Source organism: Frieseomelitta varia, unplaced genomic scaffold (genome assembly GCF_011392965.1).
Source record: "Frieseomelitta varia isolate USP_RPSP 00005682 unplaced genomic scaffold, Fvar_1.2 scaffold_229, whole genome shotgun sequence".
NCBI classification, from domain to species: Eukaryota; Metazoa; Arthropoda; class Insecta; order Hymenoptera; family Apidae; genus Frieseomelitta; species Frieseomelitta varia.
In genome coordinates, this window is record NW_025109956.1 from 947,906 (window position 1) to 961,439 (window position 13,534).

The 13,534-nt window shown below is 37.5% G+C and overlaps 1 protein-coding gene across 5 annotated transcripts in view; it reads right to left on the minus strand.

Moving 5' to 3' along the window:
- The window catches only part of LOC122527646 (potassium/sodium hyperpolarization-activated cyclic nucleotide-gated channel 2), a 162,398-nt gene that overhangs the window by 75,380 nt on the left and 73,484 nt on the right, over window positions 1-13,534 (minus strand). For all 5 annotated transcript variants that reach the window (XM_043652015.1, XM_043652017.1, XM_043652016.1 and 2 more), the window contains one exon: window positions 6,745-7,015. In XM_043652015.1, coding sequence (XP_043507950.1) covers window positions 6,745-7,007 — 263 coding nt within the window. In that variant the 5' untranslated portion in view covers window positions 7,008-7,015. The remainder of the gene's footprint in view (window positions 1-6,744; window positions 7,016-13,534) is intronic.

Here is a 13,534-nt window from a genome sequence, read left to right on the forward strand (position 1 = left end):
TTTTTTAATAAAAAAACATTACTTTCGTTTGATTCGTCAGTTCCGTTCGGAAGCAAGAATGAAAAACTTCACTTCACAGTTTCGACAAATAAAAGAATTGAATCTTGGCTTATTATAAACGAAAGGTCAAAGAAGAAATATATCTGCAACGTCAACTGATCGCACGAGTTAACCACAAAGAAAGAGATCGATGTTTAAAACGATTTCCACGTCAATGCAAGGCAGCGTTGATTCCACGTAGCAAGTAACATGTCTTTCGACATCTATCCGAGGATGGAGCAACGAATAAATTAACTGTTAAAAAGATTTACAGCCGAAACAATGTGCAACCGTCAATTCCCTGGAATTCTTCGCTGGACTTCCTTCTGATCGCGATCAACAAGACTGAGATTTATTCTGATTTCACGTTGAGGAAGTGGGTACGTGTCCGTGGGACGGGGATTCCAACTACAAAAACGACCTCTGATCCCTGCGCTCAGTCAGATGTCAGATGCTCGTTTAAAAGTTCGACTAAAAATAGCAAAGACCGACTATCACACGACGACAGTGGTATTTATAACGATAGAGAAAAAAAAAGCGGCTTCTTTTTGTGACGTGAACAAAGATCACGAATTTCGCCGCATCGGGCAAGATAATTTCACCAAGACGTAACTATTAAAACTACCGAGGACTAAACTATAAAATATAAAATATAAAAATCTAAAATATAAAAATATAAAAATAATCTAAAATCTAAAATATAAAAATATAAAAATAATCTAAAGTCTGAAATATAAAAATCCAAAATATAAAAATATAAAAATAATCTAAAATCTAAAATATAAAAGTGTAACAATAATCTAAAATCTAAAATATAAAAATCCAAAATATAAAATATAAAAATTGAGTCAAGGAAATTATTATAGAATGCAAGGTTTATAATTTGTTCAAAAGAATCACTCAAGTCTCTAAAAAACGCAACGTTGCAAGTACGCAAAATTACTCTAAAAAATTATAAATCAATCATTTTGACCATTATTGGTGGTTGATGCAAGATTTATCTTAATGTTGATGCAAGATTTATCCTAATGTAAATTTAACGTCTGAGAATGACGTCGTTAAGATTTCACGTCTGTTTGAAACTGATTAGAGATTGCTCCGTGGTATTTCAACATTGCTCGAAACGACTCGAATTTGTAATGTTTCACCAATTTGTAACTTCATCGGACTCATTTTACAGACTTGATTTTTGACTTCTGTAAAATAATGCATTCTAATTAGACAGAATGTTTGATCGTTGGAAAAACTTCTCTTATTCCTAGCAAGATTGACAATATTTGTTTCTCACAAATATCTAAAATGTGTATTTTTCACCTAGTCATTTTTCATATCGTTCATTCCGAGCTCTTCGTTGTAACATATACAGGGATGATTCACGCAACTTGCACACCTGAAAAATAACTTTTAAATTACGCGTTTAATGAAAAATTGTTCGATGCAAAAGTTGTATGGTTTCAAGTATGGCACATTTATTTGTGTGTGTTGAAAGGTTTCGAAATTTTCCAGATCATTTTTATTTTTTTAATTGGAATTAAATACATTTTTTTCGTCGTAAATCGAAACAATAATTAAATCATCGTAAAATACCATCTTAACCATTGTCGTTTAATATATTTTTTAATATTCTTTCGATTTACGATGAAAAAAAGTATGTTGTCCAATTGAGAAAAATAAAGATAACTTTGAAAATTTCGAAGCTCGCAAAGGATTGATATTTCGCCTCCTTTGAAACCGTATGATTTTCACTGGACATAGCATAATTTAAAAGTTACTTTAGATGTGCAAGTTGCGCGAATCACTCTGTATATTACGAATGGGAGAAAAGAATCTACTACTTGGAAAATTATATCATTCCATATCACAGTCTAGAATTTCTCCTCAAGTGTCGAGATTTCTCCACAATTTTCGGAAATCTCTCTTCTCACCTCGGCGAAGACTGGGATGCCAAATTTCGTTCGAAAAATCGAGGGCAAATCATCGTTAGCCACCACGTTCGTTCAGATGAACGATTAGAAATTAGGACGGTCGAGGGGCTGCATAATTGAAAGATTCCCTCGGCTCCTCGCGGTCAACGATGGACGAAAGATAGCAGGCGCTGCCGGTGGATCGTTAGCGGCTGTTCGAATGAAAATTTCAACGTGAGCGTCGAAGCGCGGATACAGCGCGCCCTCGTATTATCAGTAATTAAAGAAAATTCCAAGCGGAAGGGCAATTCCAGGCAATTGCCACGACAAACGCTCCTCGAGTATTACGCGCATGAATCTTCGCGTGATTTCGTCTGAGTTTGTAAATTTGTAGTTTTTCCTAATTTTAACTATTTTTTATTAATTTGGATCATTCGCACAGAAACTATAGTAATTCCTAATTTTAAAAATCACTTGGTAGGATCAAAGTTTCTAAAAAGAAAAAATTCTATAGTGAAATGGTCGAAATTAGAAAAACTGCTAAACTAGAACGTTTTTCCTAGTTTATCGATTTGATAAAATAATTCGCATAGAAATTACAATAGTTTCGAAAGAATCGCTGGTTTCACTCGGAAGAATCAAAGTTTCTCAAAAAAAAAAAAGGAAAAAAAGTCTATGGTCAAAATTGGGAGAAGCTTTTAAACTAGAAATTTACCAAATCACAATATTGTAATATTTCAATATTTATTACAATATTGTGACGAAAGAAAAAATACACGTCTAACCTAAAATGAAAGAAAATAATATTGAACTAAAAAAAAAAAAAGAATTTGGCCATGGAGTGAGAAGACGAGAAATTTAGTAAAAGTTCCGTGATACTTTGAAAGGTCGTAGACATTTTGGAGTCAACTTTCAACTACCATCCAACGCGTTCAGTTTTCAACAATTATTATATATAAAATTTGGTATTCGAAGCGAAAGAAAGCAGTGAGAACGTTAACCACGAAACAACGTCGCAACGACGAATTTTTGAACGTTAGACACGGCGTAGAAAGAAATGCATCGATAAAAGTTTGTCTTCTTCGTCCTGTTAAAAAACTTCTCCCCCCCCCCCTACTCGTGCTTGAATTTCGCCGATGCGAAATTTTTAACAATTTAAAATTCGATATTTTAATAGTTTAAACATCAATAGTTCCTAGCGTCAAATATTAATGAGAACCACTGCGCGCGCGTGTGATTCGAATGACGTTATCCTGTGGGAAGAATGTCTTTCTTTGTTCGGTCTTTCCACGAAATATGCCGCGATACACGCGCACGGACGCATTCCTGTTGCTCGGATCGGTCTGGCCAAGCCGCACGAGGAATTCGACCCCGTTACGAGAAAGTGCTTTAACACTGTCCCGGAAGACGGAGGTCAGGGATCCCCGAAGCATCTATAATTCTTCGCAACATGGCCGACGGAGTGCCATCGGAGAAATTTTAACCGTTCGACAGCCGCGTGACCATTTGACCACCGCTGCGCGCACGGTATAACCACATTCATAATACACGCCGCGACGATCGTTGTTCTGCCACCGCTACAACAACACGCGTAATTTCCATTGGAATCGAAAATGTGTCACCAAATGTTGCTCCGCAGTCTGTTGTGTACGCAACATGCTTGTGGTACCGGTAATTTTCAATGCACGCGATATCGTTGCTTGGTTTCGTTCTCTCTCGATAAAGATATGTATGTACCGGGTGGGTCACAACATGCTAGATTTATACGTCATTATTATTACACGCAGCGAAAAATGTTTCAGATGAAGTTGAATTTCGAGAGGAGCACATTTTGATGATGCTAGTTTTCTTGTAGGTGTGAAGTGTAGAGAACATATGAAGGTCATTAACGTTTTTTTTTTTTTTTTTTTTACAAAAAGGTATTAACCTATTTATGTTAAAGAATCATTAGTTTGGGTGATATTTTAATTTTAATTTTGTAAAATTATCGTATGAAAGACATGGTCGAAGAAGGATAGTATTCTCATATTTATACTGCCATTGTCTTTCACGCAAAATTAAAATTAAAATATCACCTAAACTAATGATTTTTTTTTTTTAACACAAATAGGTTAATACTTTCTTTTTATGAAGAATATCAAGGTGCATGAACTGATCTTGATGGCAATATGTGGTGACCCACCCTACACAGTATAAAGTGAAGAGTGGGCATGTGGAGACTCTGACTCTGGGTCATTTTGTTAACAGAATTAATAAAATCTTTATAATATTACATAATAGGGTATATAAGCTTTCATTTATGAATTTTATTTTAAGAGGAGTCATTCGAGTCTCGAAGAAATACACTGTTCTGTATTTATAAGATATCCAACAAAAATATTCGAATGGTCATTTTGACCAATTTGGTAGTTCTAGTGTGTCAAGGTGTGGATGTGCTTCAACCCAGCGTCACACGCTGATATGACCAGGAGCTATAAAGTCCCAAAACTTTCCAAAATTCCCCGGAAACAGTGATAGTGACTTACACAAATGTGATTATTCGAAAATCATTCCTTCTAAGATTATTCCAATAACTACGCGTTGAACTAAAAAGGAATTCCATTTCTCTTAAAAACAGAAAACGACTCGAGTAATAATTGAAGTAATTGAATCATGCAACGCGCGAGGTTGAAATGTTGCAAATTCTCAAAGCAAACGTGGCTTGAATGGCCGCATCGACGCCGGAACATTTCGGGCAATCATAGACGATAGCAAGCGTACAGTGCAAATCTCAGCCTAAGATCGCCGCAGGCGTGTTTATAGGATCGTGCGTTGTTCGACGTTAGCCAGATCCATCACGTCAGATTGTTTTCTCCGAAAGGATTGGCGAACTGGGTCAAAGCCGATCACCGCGCGACTGTTCCGTTTTGATTCGGATCTGCTCTCGCGGCGGGCCACTCTAATTAGACGTTTTAATTGGTAATTAGGCCAGGCCAGGAGTGGTGTGGATCCTTCAAATTCAATCCTCGTTAACGATCGTCGCGGAATGTTGCTTTGAGATCGAACGAAAAAAAAGAAGGAAAATGTCGGGGGAAAAAAGCCTGCAACACACTCTCCAACTCTTTCTACGCTCTGCTTTTCACGCAAATTAACCCGATCCTCGAGGAGGTATCCGATTCGATTTCTATCCGACCCAGAAATTATCACTTTGCCACGTTGTCCCTGTCATTTGCAGCTTCTTTGTGATTTTCTATTCGCAAAGAGTCGACCAAATCGTCGAAACGAAACACTGTCGTTCTGTTTTAATCTCCGAATCATTTTCCGATTTTTGTCCCTGTTTGCGCGATTTGCGCACGGCGTTGAAGAATTGTTGAATGGGTTCAACACGTTCACAAAAAAAAAAAAAAAAAAAAAAAAAAAAAAACGACAGACGAGCGTACGAGTGTAGGCAACGGCCTTGAAATATCGCAAGCTTCTTCAATCAACGAGAGTGTGTCTTTCTATAGATAGTCCGTAACGCGAGTGTGCCTCACTTTGTTGAACAACTTCCTGTAAAAATAACCGCGTAAAGAAAGCTGCGTGACGTGTATAACCTTTATGAATTTCTTCGACAGATTTCTATTAATAATTATTACACCACGTTTCTATGTTTAGATGAAAATCTCGTCATGAGGCTTGCGAGGCTTGTCCAGAAGTCTCGGCTGGAAAAATAAGGATTAGAATCGTCGTGGAAATTGCGAGAGCTTCTATCTTTCGACGACTTTTCATAAAAATTGCTCAAACTTGTAATACAACAGACTCTACGGCGATCATTCGCGATTACTCTACTGTGTGATGGAATAATTGGAAAATTAAAAAATTAATAATACAATTTTGTGGGATGGGCAAATTCTTGGAAAAGGCTCAGAACTCTCTCCAGTGCCCGACAAATGCAGATGTCCCAAGTGGTGTACCATAAAGGTACAGTACTGTAGAGAAAGTTAGGCCTGGGACTTGAGATTGCTTATGGCTAGCCCTCCAGGCCTAGCGTTTGAGACATTAAGGCTATGGATGCATTTGTGTGTATGTGTGTATGAAAGAATTTTGTGCAGATGAGGAAGAAGGCAGTGAGTGTCGGGAAGCCAGAAAGAACAGAGTGAGCGAGCCGTGAAAAAAAAAAAAAAATAATGAGTTGAGAGTTGCGAGAGAGAGAAAGAAGAGAGTGAGTTTAGTGTTGCGTGTCCAGCGAGTTTAGCAATTAAGAAAATAGTGTAAAACGTCACTTTATAATCATCATTAAACAAATTTTCTTTTATTTAACCTCAAATAAACAACTATCCTTTAACCAAATTCCTACAAATTGGGGGGCCAAGCCGAGATTCCTACAATTTCCCAATTTTCTAGCACAATTAAAAATTATAAATTAGAAAATAAGAAAATTAAAGAATTAATAATATAATTTTCCAGCACAATTAAAAACTATAAATTAGAAAAATTAGAAAATTATAAATTATATATCGAACGTTTCGTATAAACATAACATAATTTATAGTTTATAAACATAGTTTATAAACTATAAATTAGAAAATTAGAAAATTATAAATTATAAATCCGATAGGTCTAATGCGGTAAAAAGAAATTCAAAATGTTTCATTAGCTTTATAATTATAATCGCTGTATTTCCCATAGAACAAAAAAAAAAAAAAAAAAAAAAAAAACGCGAACACTCTTAGCGGAGGGCAAAGATACAGCTAGAAACCAACTAGTCGAAGAATCGAGACACGATCGATATCTGGCTGGCCGTGAAGGTGAAACGATTTGATATCGTGGCGGAAGGACTCACCGAAAACTGGAGCAAGGATGGATAACCCAGTGACCTGCAGCCTTTTGCCTGATCCGTTCCTTCATCAGAGCCTTCTTGCTGCCGAACAGCTTCATAGCCAGCTTGTTGTCCGTCGGTTGGAACAGGGCCTGAAGCTGATTCTTCAAGAAGCTCTGCTTCACTTCCTGGCCCGGGAGACCCGGGCCCGGCTCCTCCTTCGGCGTCCCGTAGAGGGACACATCGTCCACTCCGAAGTGGACCTTCCCGCTGCCCTTGTAATTCATCTCGTTGCCTGCAAGGCAAGGCAAAGCAACATTATTATCGTTTAATCGTGTGTATGTGTGTTTTATATATTATATTATATTATATTATATTTTATTGTATTGTATTACATTATATTATATTATATTATACTATATTATATTATATTGTATTACATTGTATTGTATTATATTGTACTGTATTGCATTGTATTATATTGTATTATATTGTATTATATTGTACTGTATTGTATTGTATTGTAATTTATATGTATGATATTATATTTTATTATATTGTATTATATTGTATCATATTGTATTATATTTTATTAAATTGTATTATATTGTATCGTATTTTATTAAATTGTATTATATTGTATCATATTGTATTATATTTTATTAAATTGTATTATATTGTATTATATTGTATCATATTGTATTATATTGTATTATATTATATTGTATTATATTATATTATATTATATTATATTATATTATATTATATTATATTATATTGACTCGTGTCCTTCAGTTCAGTTGCTCGTTGCTCGAGTTATCAAGCATTGCGATTAGGATTACGCGTCTGAAAGTTACACAGAGGGTGTCCCACTTGAAACGTTCCGGGCAATCATCTCTCGAATCATTCGTTATGGAAGAAAAATATTTCGAACGAAGTTCACTTTGCCTCGAAGGGAAACCGTGCAATTTTCAAAATCGGATTTATTCCTACTGAATAGAAACGAGTGTTGTAGAATTTTCTTTTTTCAAATTGCTCTCTTCAGAAAATTGTCATTGATGTTGGAGTTCACTCTATGATGCCAGTTTACAGATTGCATTTTAAAAATTAGCAGAAAGAATTAAATATACGCTACACACAGGTGTATACGCTATCATCAACGTATCAGATAATTCGATTGAATGTTATTTCAACGTCAACGCGTCCAGGCGTCAAACACAATCAATTACCATCCTAATTGCACCACAGTTATCTGTACGATTCGATCTTCTGTCAATGTGCAATAAATTCAATCGACTTCAGATTTCCGTAATCGGTGGATTGAAAACTTGTAATAATCGACAATTTCCAATTGAACATGGCAATTTGCTCGCGTAATCATTGGCTAGCAACGAGCATTCCACGAACGTTCTTCGTTCCGACGAACGTTTAAGTTCGGTTACTAAAAAACGAAAAAAAAAAAAAAAGAAAAAAGAAAGAAATTCCACACGAAATATCCCCATTCCGGCGTGTCGAAGAGCACGCGAGCTCGTTCCAATCTCTCTCATCGACCTTCCTTTCCAGTTCCCAACCATCGGTACGCACCATCCGCTCTGTCGGAGCATGTACGCGCGAAACGTAAAAAAATTACCAAGCACCGTTTGCCTCACGGAGTCCAGTTAAATACAGTTAACCGACGGAGATAACCGACTGTATTTAACTGTTTGTTCTTTCGTTACGCTGGTAAAAAGAAAAAGCTAGGAAGCTAGGAATCTAGGCGAAGCAACGATAAGTAGTATTGGAAATCTCGTCGAGAATTCTCTTCGATCTTCCGGTCTATCGGTGTACAGTTCGTGAGAGAATTTTTATCGAACTTCCGTCGAAGACATTAATGTGAGATGAAATTCGAAATTTCTTGCGATACACAAGATTTCACGGATACATTTTTACGAGAAGAACATTTAAGTAAATATTCAAGTTCTACGTCCGTGCAATATCTAAACTATGAATGATAGATTAATAAAAATATGTAACAATGAAAGTGTATAAAGTATATAAGTTATAAATTACAAAATCATAAAATACACATCATAAATTATGAATATAAAAACTACACAAGTTAGTCGTTTGGATCCAACTTTGACAGTGTCAAAATTTAAGCGCGAGTGAAGGATTAACTATTGAAGATCCTTGAGAAATAACAGTTTTAAAGTGTTGTCTGTGTTCAACCGGGAGAATTGTCAATAAATTCGTGACGGTAAGTGGTAATTTCAATGGCGTGTGAATTTCAAATTATTGTTAAAGCAGAATCGATGCCATCATTGCCAAGAATAGTTTCTCAGCTAAGGAACTGGTTATCGTCTGATAAACAGTCATCAAAATAAATCACGTTATACGCAGAAAGCAAGAAAATGTGACAGCTTTGGCTTTTAAATGAGCTTCGTTTATCACGTTCATATAAGAATTGTACAATCAATGAAACAAAACTCAATAACACCAGTTCTCATCGTGCGAGAATTTTCAATGAAAATCAACGAAACAAATTCCAAAAATTACAAAAACTATAAAAGACAAACACTGGTGTGCATTGATAAAGCGTTACGTCTGTTTTATAGCCTCACGATCACGTATAAAAATTTTTCACAATTAAAAACGAATTATTCAGGGCATTATCCGAATATCTAAATTTGCATTATGAAAAGAAAAAAGGAAAATACTCAAAGATACTTAAATATTAACTATGAAAAAAAATACTCAAAATATATCTAAATATTAATTATGAAAAATTGTCAAAGATCTAAATATTAATCGTGAAGAAATACTCGAAGAATATTTCAAATATTAATTATGAAAAGAAGAAAGAAAAATATTCAAGGATGTGCGACAAATGTTGCACAAACGTGCGAAGATTTCTCAGTTCAGAGAAATCAGCAACTCTTAAGGATCGAGAAAACCTAACGTGGCAGCCTAACCTTCGAGGAGAAAGGTTAATCCTCGACCGTTCTGGCATTCCTGGGTTGCAAGACTCACCGAATTTAGACGTTGCTCGAGCGTGCAGCGACAACGCAGGCCAGCTGGAGACGAGAACAGAGGACAAACCCTTGTCACCCAGCCGTGTTTCCTTCATCAACAGCGGCGTTCTCTGCTCGTGGATCTCGCGGCTGTCGCGCGTCGGATCTTTGTGGTCGTCGGCCATCGCCCGGCCTTCGAGAGGATTGCGAGAACGATCACGATCTGCTCCGTTTACCGTGTAACTGCTCCCCGATGCAGAGGTTGACTAATGACGAGCAGAACACGAGGAAAAAGAAGCGACCGGGAGCCCCGGCGAAAGCCAGCCAGCCAACCGGGCATCGCCGCCACAGCCAACGGAACCCAGCAGAAAGAAGAAAGAGGGAACAGGCCAGAAACGAACGAGCCACGCGATGGTTCGGACAGAGAGAAAAACGAGGCTCGAGAGAACTGACCGGTTTTATTGTGGGACCAAACGACGACGACGACGACGACGACGACGACGACGTTCGATTCTTTTCCACGCGGCTCTCGTTCGACAACGCGTGTAAATCCTCCGCGCGACAATCGCCCGTCAACCTTGACACTGGAGAACCCGAGCTTCCCTTCCACCAGAGATCGCCAATGATTATTCCATCTGTCTCGTCCCGTGTCTATATCTACAGGCGCCGAGATACGCTTTGCTTCTACGTTGCCACCATTTTCTTTCTGGCGTTTTGTTTCGTTCGTTGATTTATTGGGAAATTTAGGGGGGGGGGGGGGCAGATCGGTTCGCACGTTGTTGAGAGCCACTGTTCATATCGTAGCGTAAAATATCTACAGACGTGTCATATCGTCGACTGCCATCGGTTTTCCTTGCGTTTTATCTTACATATTTCTCGAATTTTATTTTATTTATTTGTTTCGTGAATTTTACGAATTTATTTTATTTATTGTTATAATTCGTGCATTGTTGAGAGCCAGTGCATAAGATATCTACAGACGCGTGTCGTCGATTGCCATCGGTTTTCCTTGCGTTTTATCTTACATATTTCTCCAGTTTTACTTTATTTATTTGTTTCGTGAATTTTATGAATTTATTTTATTTATTGTTATAATTCGTGCATTGTTGAGAGCCAATGCGTAAGATATCTATAGACACGTATGTCGTTGCTTTGCTTCCGTGTTGTTATGATGTTCGTTGGCGTTTTATTTTATTTGGTTATTTTACAAATTTTGGGACAGATCGGTTCGTGCGTTGTCGAGAGCCAGTATCCATATTGCATAAGATATCTATAGACACGTGTGTCGTTGCTTTGTTTTTATGTTCCCACATATTTTCTGGCATTTTATTTTATCTATTTATGTTATAAATTTCATTTACTTTGATTTATTTTATTTATTTTATAAATTTGAGACAGATCCATAGTGTCCATATCTACAGATGCATATCTCGTCACGATTTTCTTACATTTTATTTAATTTGGAACAGATCGGTTCGTGCGTGAATGAGAGTAGCTCCAGTAGCTATCGATAACACTATCTGTATCAAAACGATCCGTCTCTGTCGTCTTTTGACAGTAAATTTAGGCTAATAAAGAATAAAGTTTAGGAGACGCGACGTTTAGCGAAGAAAACGCAACGAACAAGATCATTTTTAATATTCAAGTAGAAAATAAGAAATTGAATAGCCTAGCCTTGCAAACGAAACAGCTGTCATTCGCAGTAATCTAACATTGCCAGATAACACGAGATGACGCGATACTCGGCTACAGTTTACTCGGGTACACTCCAGATAAGGGACGATTGGCGTCGTCTCGCTTAACTTTGCGTTCGGAACGCAGGTTACGATAACGTAACTTTCCTATCCTCGAAGATGAAAATCGATGTTGAAGCTTCCTTAGATTAGGATTCTTCACTGGTGGTTCGACTCTGGCGATTCTCACCGAGGGGTCATCAGCTTTTAAATGTCAGGGAATTCTTTCATTCATTTGTAGCATATAAATTTAAAAGCGTATAAAACGTCAACGATGCATCGTCTCTCGTGAACAGGTTTACTTTCACTGTCTATAAGAAGAATACGATTTGCACAACTGATACTACCTCCAAGAACAGAGATTCGAAAAGATTCCAAGAAAGAATTCAACTTTTTTTCTTTCCTTTAGCCTAATCGTTATGACGTTCTGATTCGACGTGTTTCAAGTACGTTGGATAAAATTCACATGTACGAAGTACCTAAGTTCGTAACAAGTACGACGAGTGTTAAGTGTAATACATACCAACCTAACGTAGCAAATCAAGAATCTGACCACTTAGAAAGCTCCAAACTAGGCGCTCTATAAAATTAGTCAGTCTCAAGCGATGAGATCTTTTACATCATAGGGTTGCTACGTCATAAACACGTGTGTACTCGAAGGATATACAAGCCAGAGGTGGTTAACTGGCGGTCCTGATTATTAGCGTTACTCCCTCCACTGCGTCGTTCCTTGCCCCCCACTCTCTCAGTCTGTTGATTCCACTACTGAGCAAGTGGGGAGATCGATGCAGTGGAGGGGGTAACGCTCAGAGAAATAGGGACAAAGGCCGCCAGTTACCCACCTCTGATATAAGCAACATAGGGATAATTTTCAGAAGACAATCGTCCTCAGAAACGCCATCCCACTCTCAATTTTGAAAATTTTCCCCCATAATTCCTGATCGATTCTAACACACTTCCCGCTTCGAAACCTCTCCTTTGGAGAGAGTAATCCAAGGTAAAAAAGAAGGAGAACTTGGAGGAAATGAAATATTCAAAAGGAAGTTTACAAGTAGTACTCAATAGAGAGAGAAATCACAGTTTTTAATATTCAACAAGCAGGAATCTAGTAGAAGCCATCGGGCTTACTGCACGATGAAGTCAAGGTCGCAAGATCAATCATGGGAATGACGGTCCTTCGAGTCCCAAAGAGTATACGCAGATGTACACGATCGATACCAGTCGTGACTGTCCTTAACAACGAGAGAGACCGAGGTAAAATTCTTTCCAATCTCATCCGGTCGGAGCGGATTCGCGAGAGTGAAGGACGCTTGAGAAATTCGAGCGTGCGATTCTTCAGAGGCGACCGGATGCCGCGCGAGAGAAATTAGACACGCCCGGTGAGACTCAAGTCGAGGATGCAAGGGTGTTTCTCGAGAGCGTTCTCAGGGCTGCAGCGTGCAGGTGTGTTTGTTAGCGGTTTCGCAGGTGAGACCAGTTTTCAGAATCATTGCACGCGAGATATTTCGGGTGATTGAACCTTGGGGAAGAAGTTGGAGCAGTTGGATTTCAGTCCTCGATTTGACGTGAAAGTTTGACTTTTCGAACTTTTGCTAAGAAGTAAATCGCGCAGAAATTGTTGAAACTCTACACACTAGTTAAATTTCCTGATCGTTTCGTTTGATGGTAAATTACTTCCTTTTCTTTTTTTCTTTTTATTCTTGAAAAACGTAGCTGATCAATTTCTCTTCTCCACTCGTGTAAGAGTGCAATTCCGATATTTAAAATATTTACAAGGTGTAATATATTGTATTATTTATTGGAATGTAAGTGTAATATATTAATTTATTAAAATGTAGTTGTAATATATTATATTATTATATTATAACCGTAATATACTGTAATGTACTGTATTATTATTACTGTGCATAATATTATGTGTTGAACATATCTTACTTCTGAAAGTTCAACAATCAAAGAAAACAACATTCAACGACCTGATAAAACTTGAGAAAATCCCGAGTTTTCAGCGCTCCGTTCGTGCATAAAATTATAAAATCGACGCGAGGATCGGTTTCGAGCGATTACTAGGAGAAGGAGGCGATTTTCACG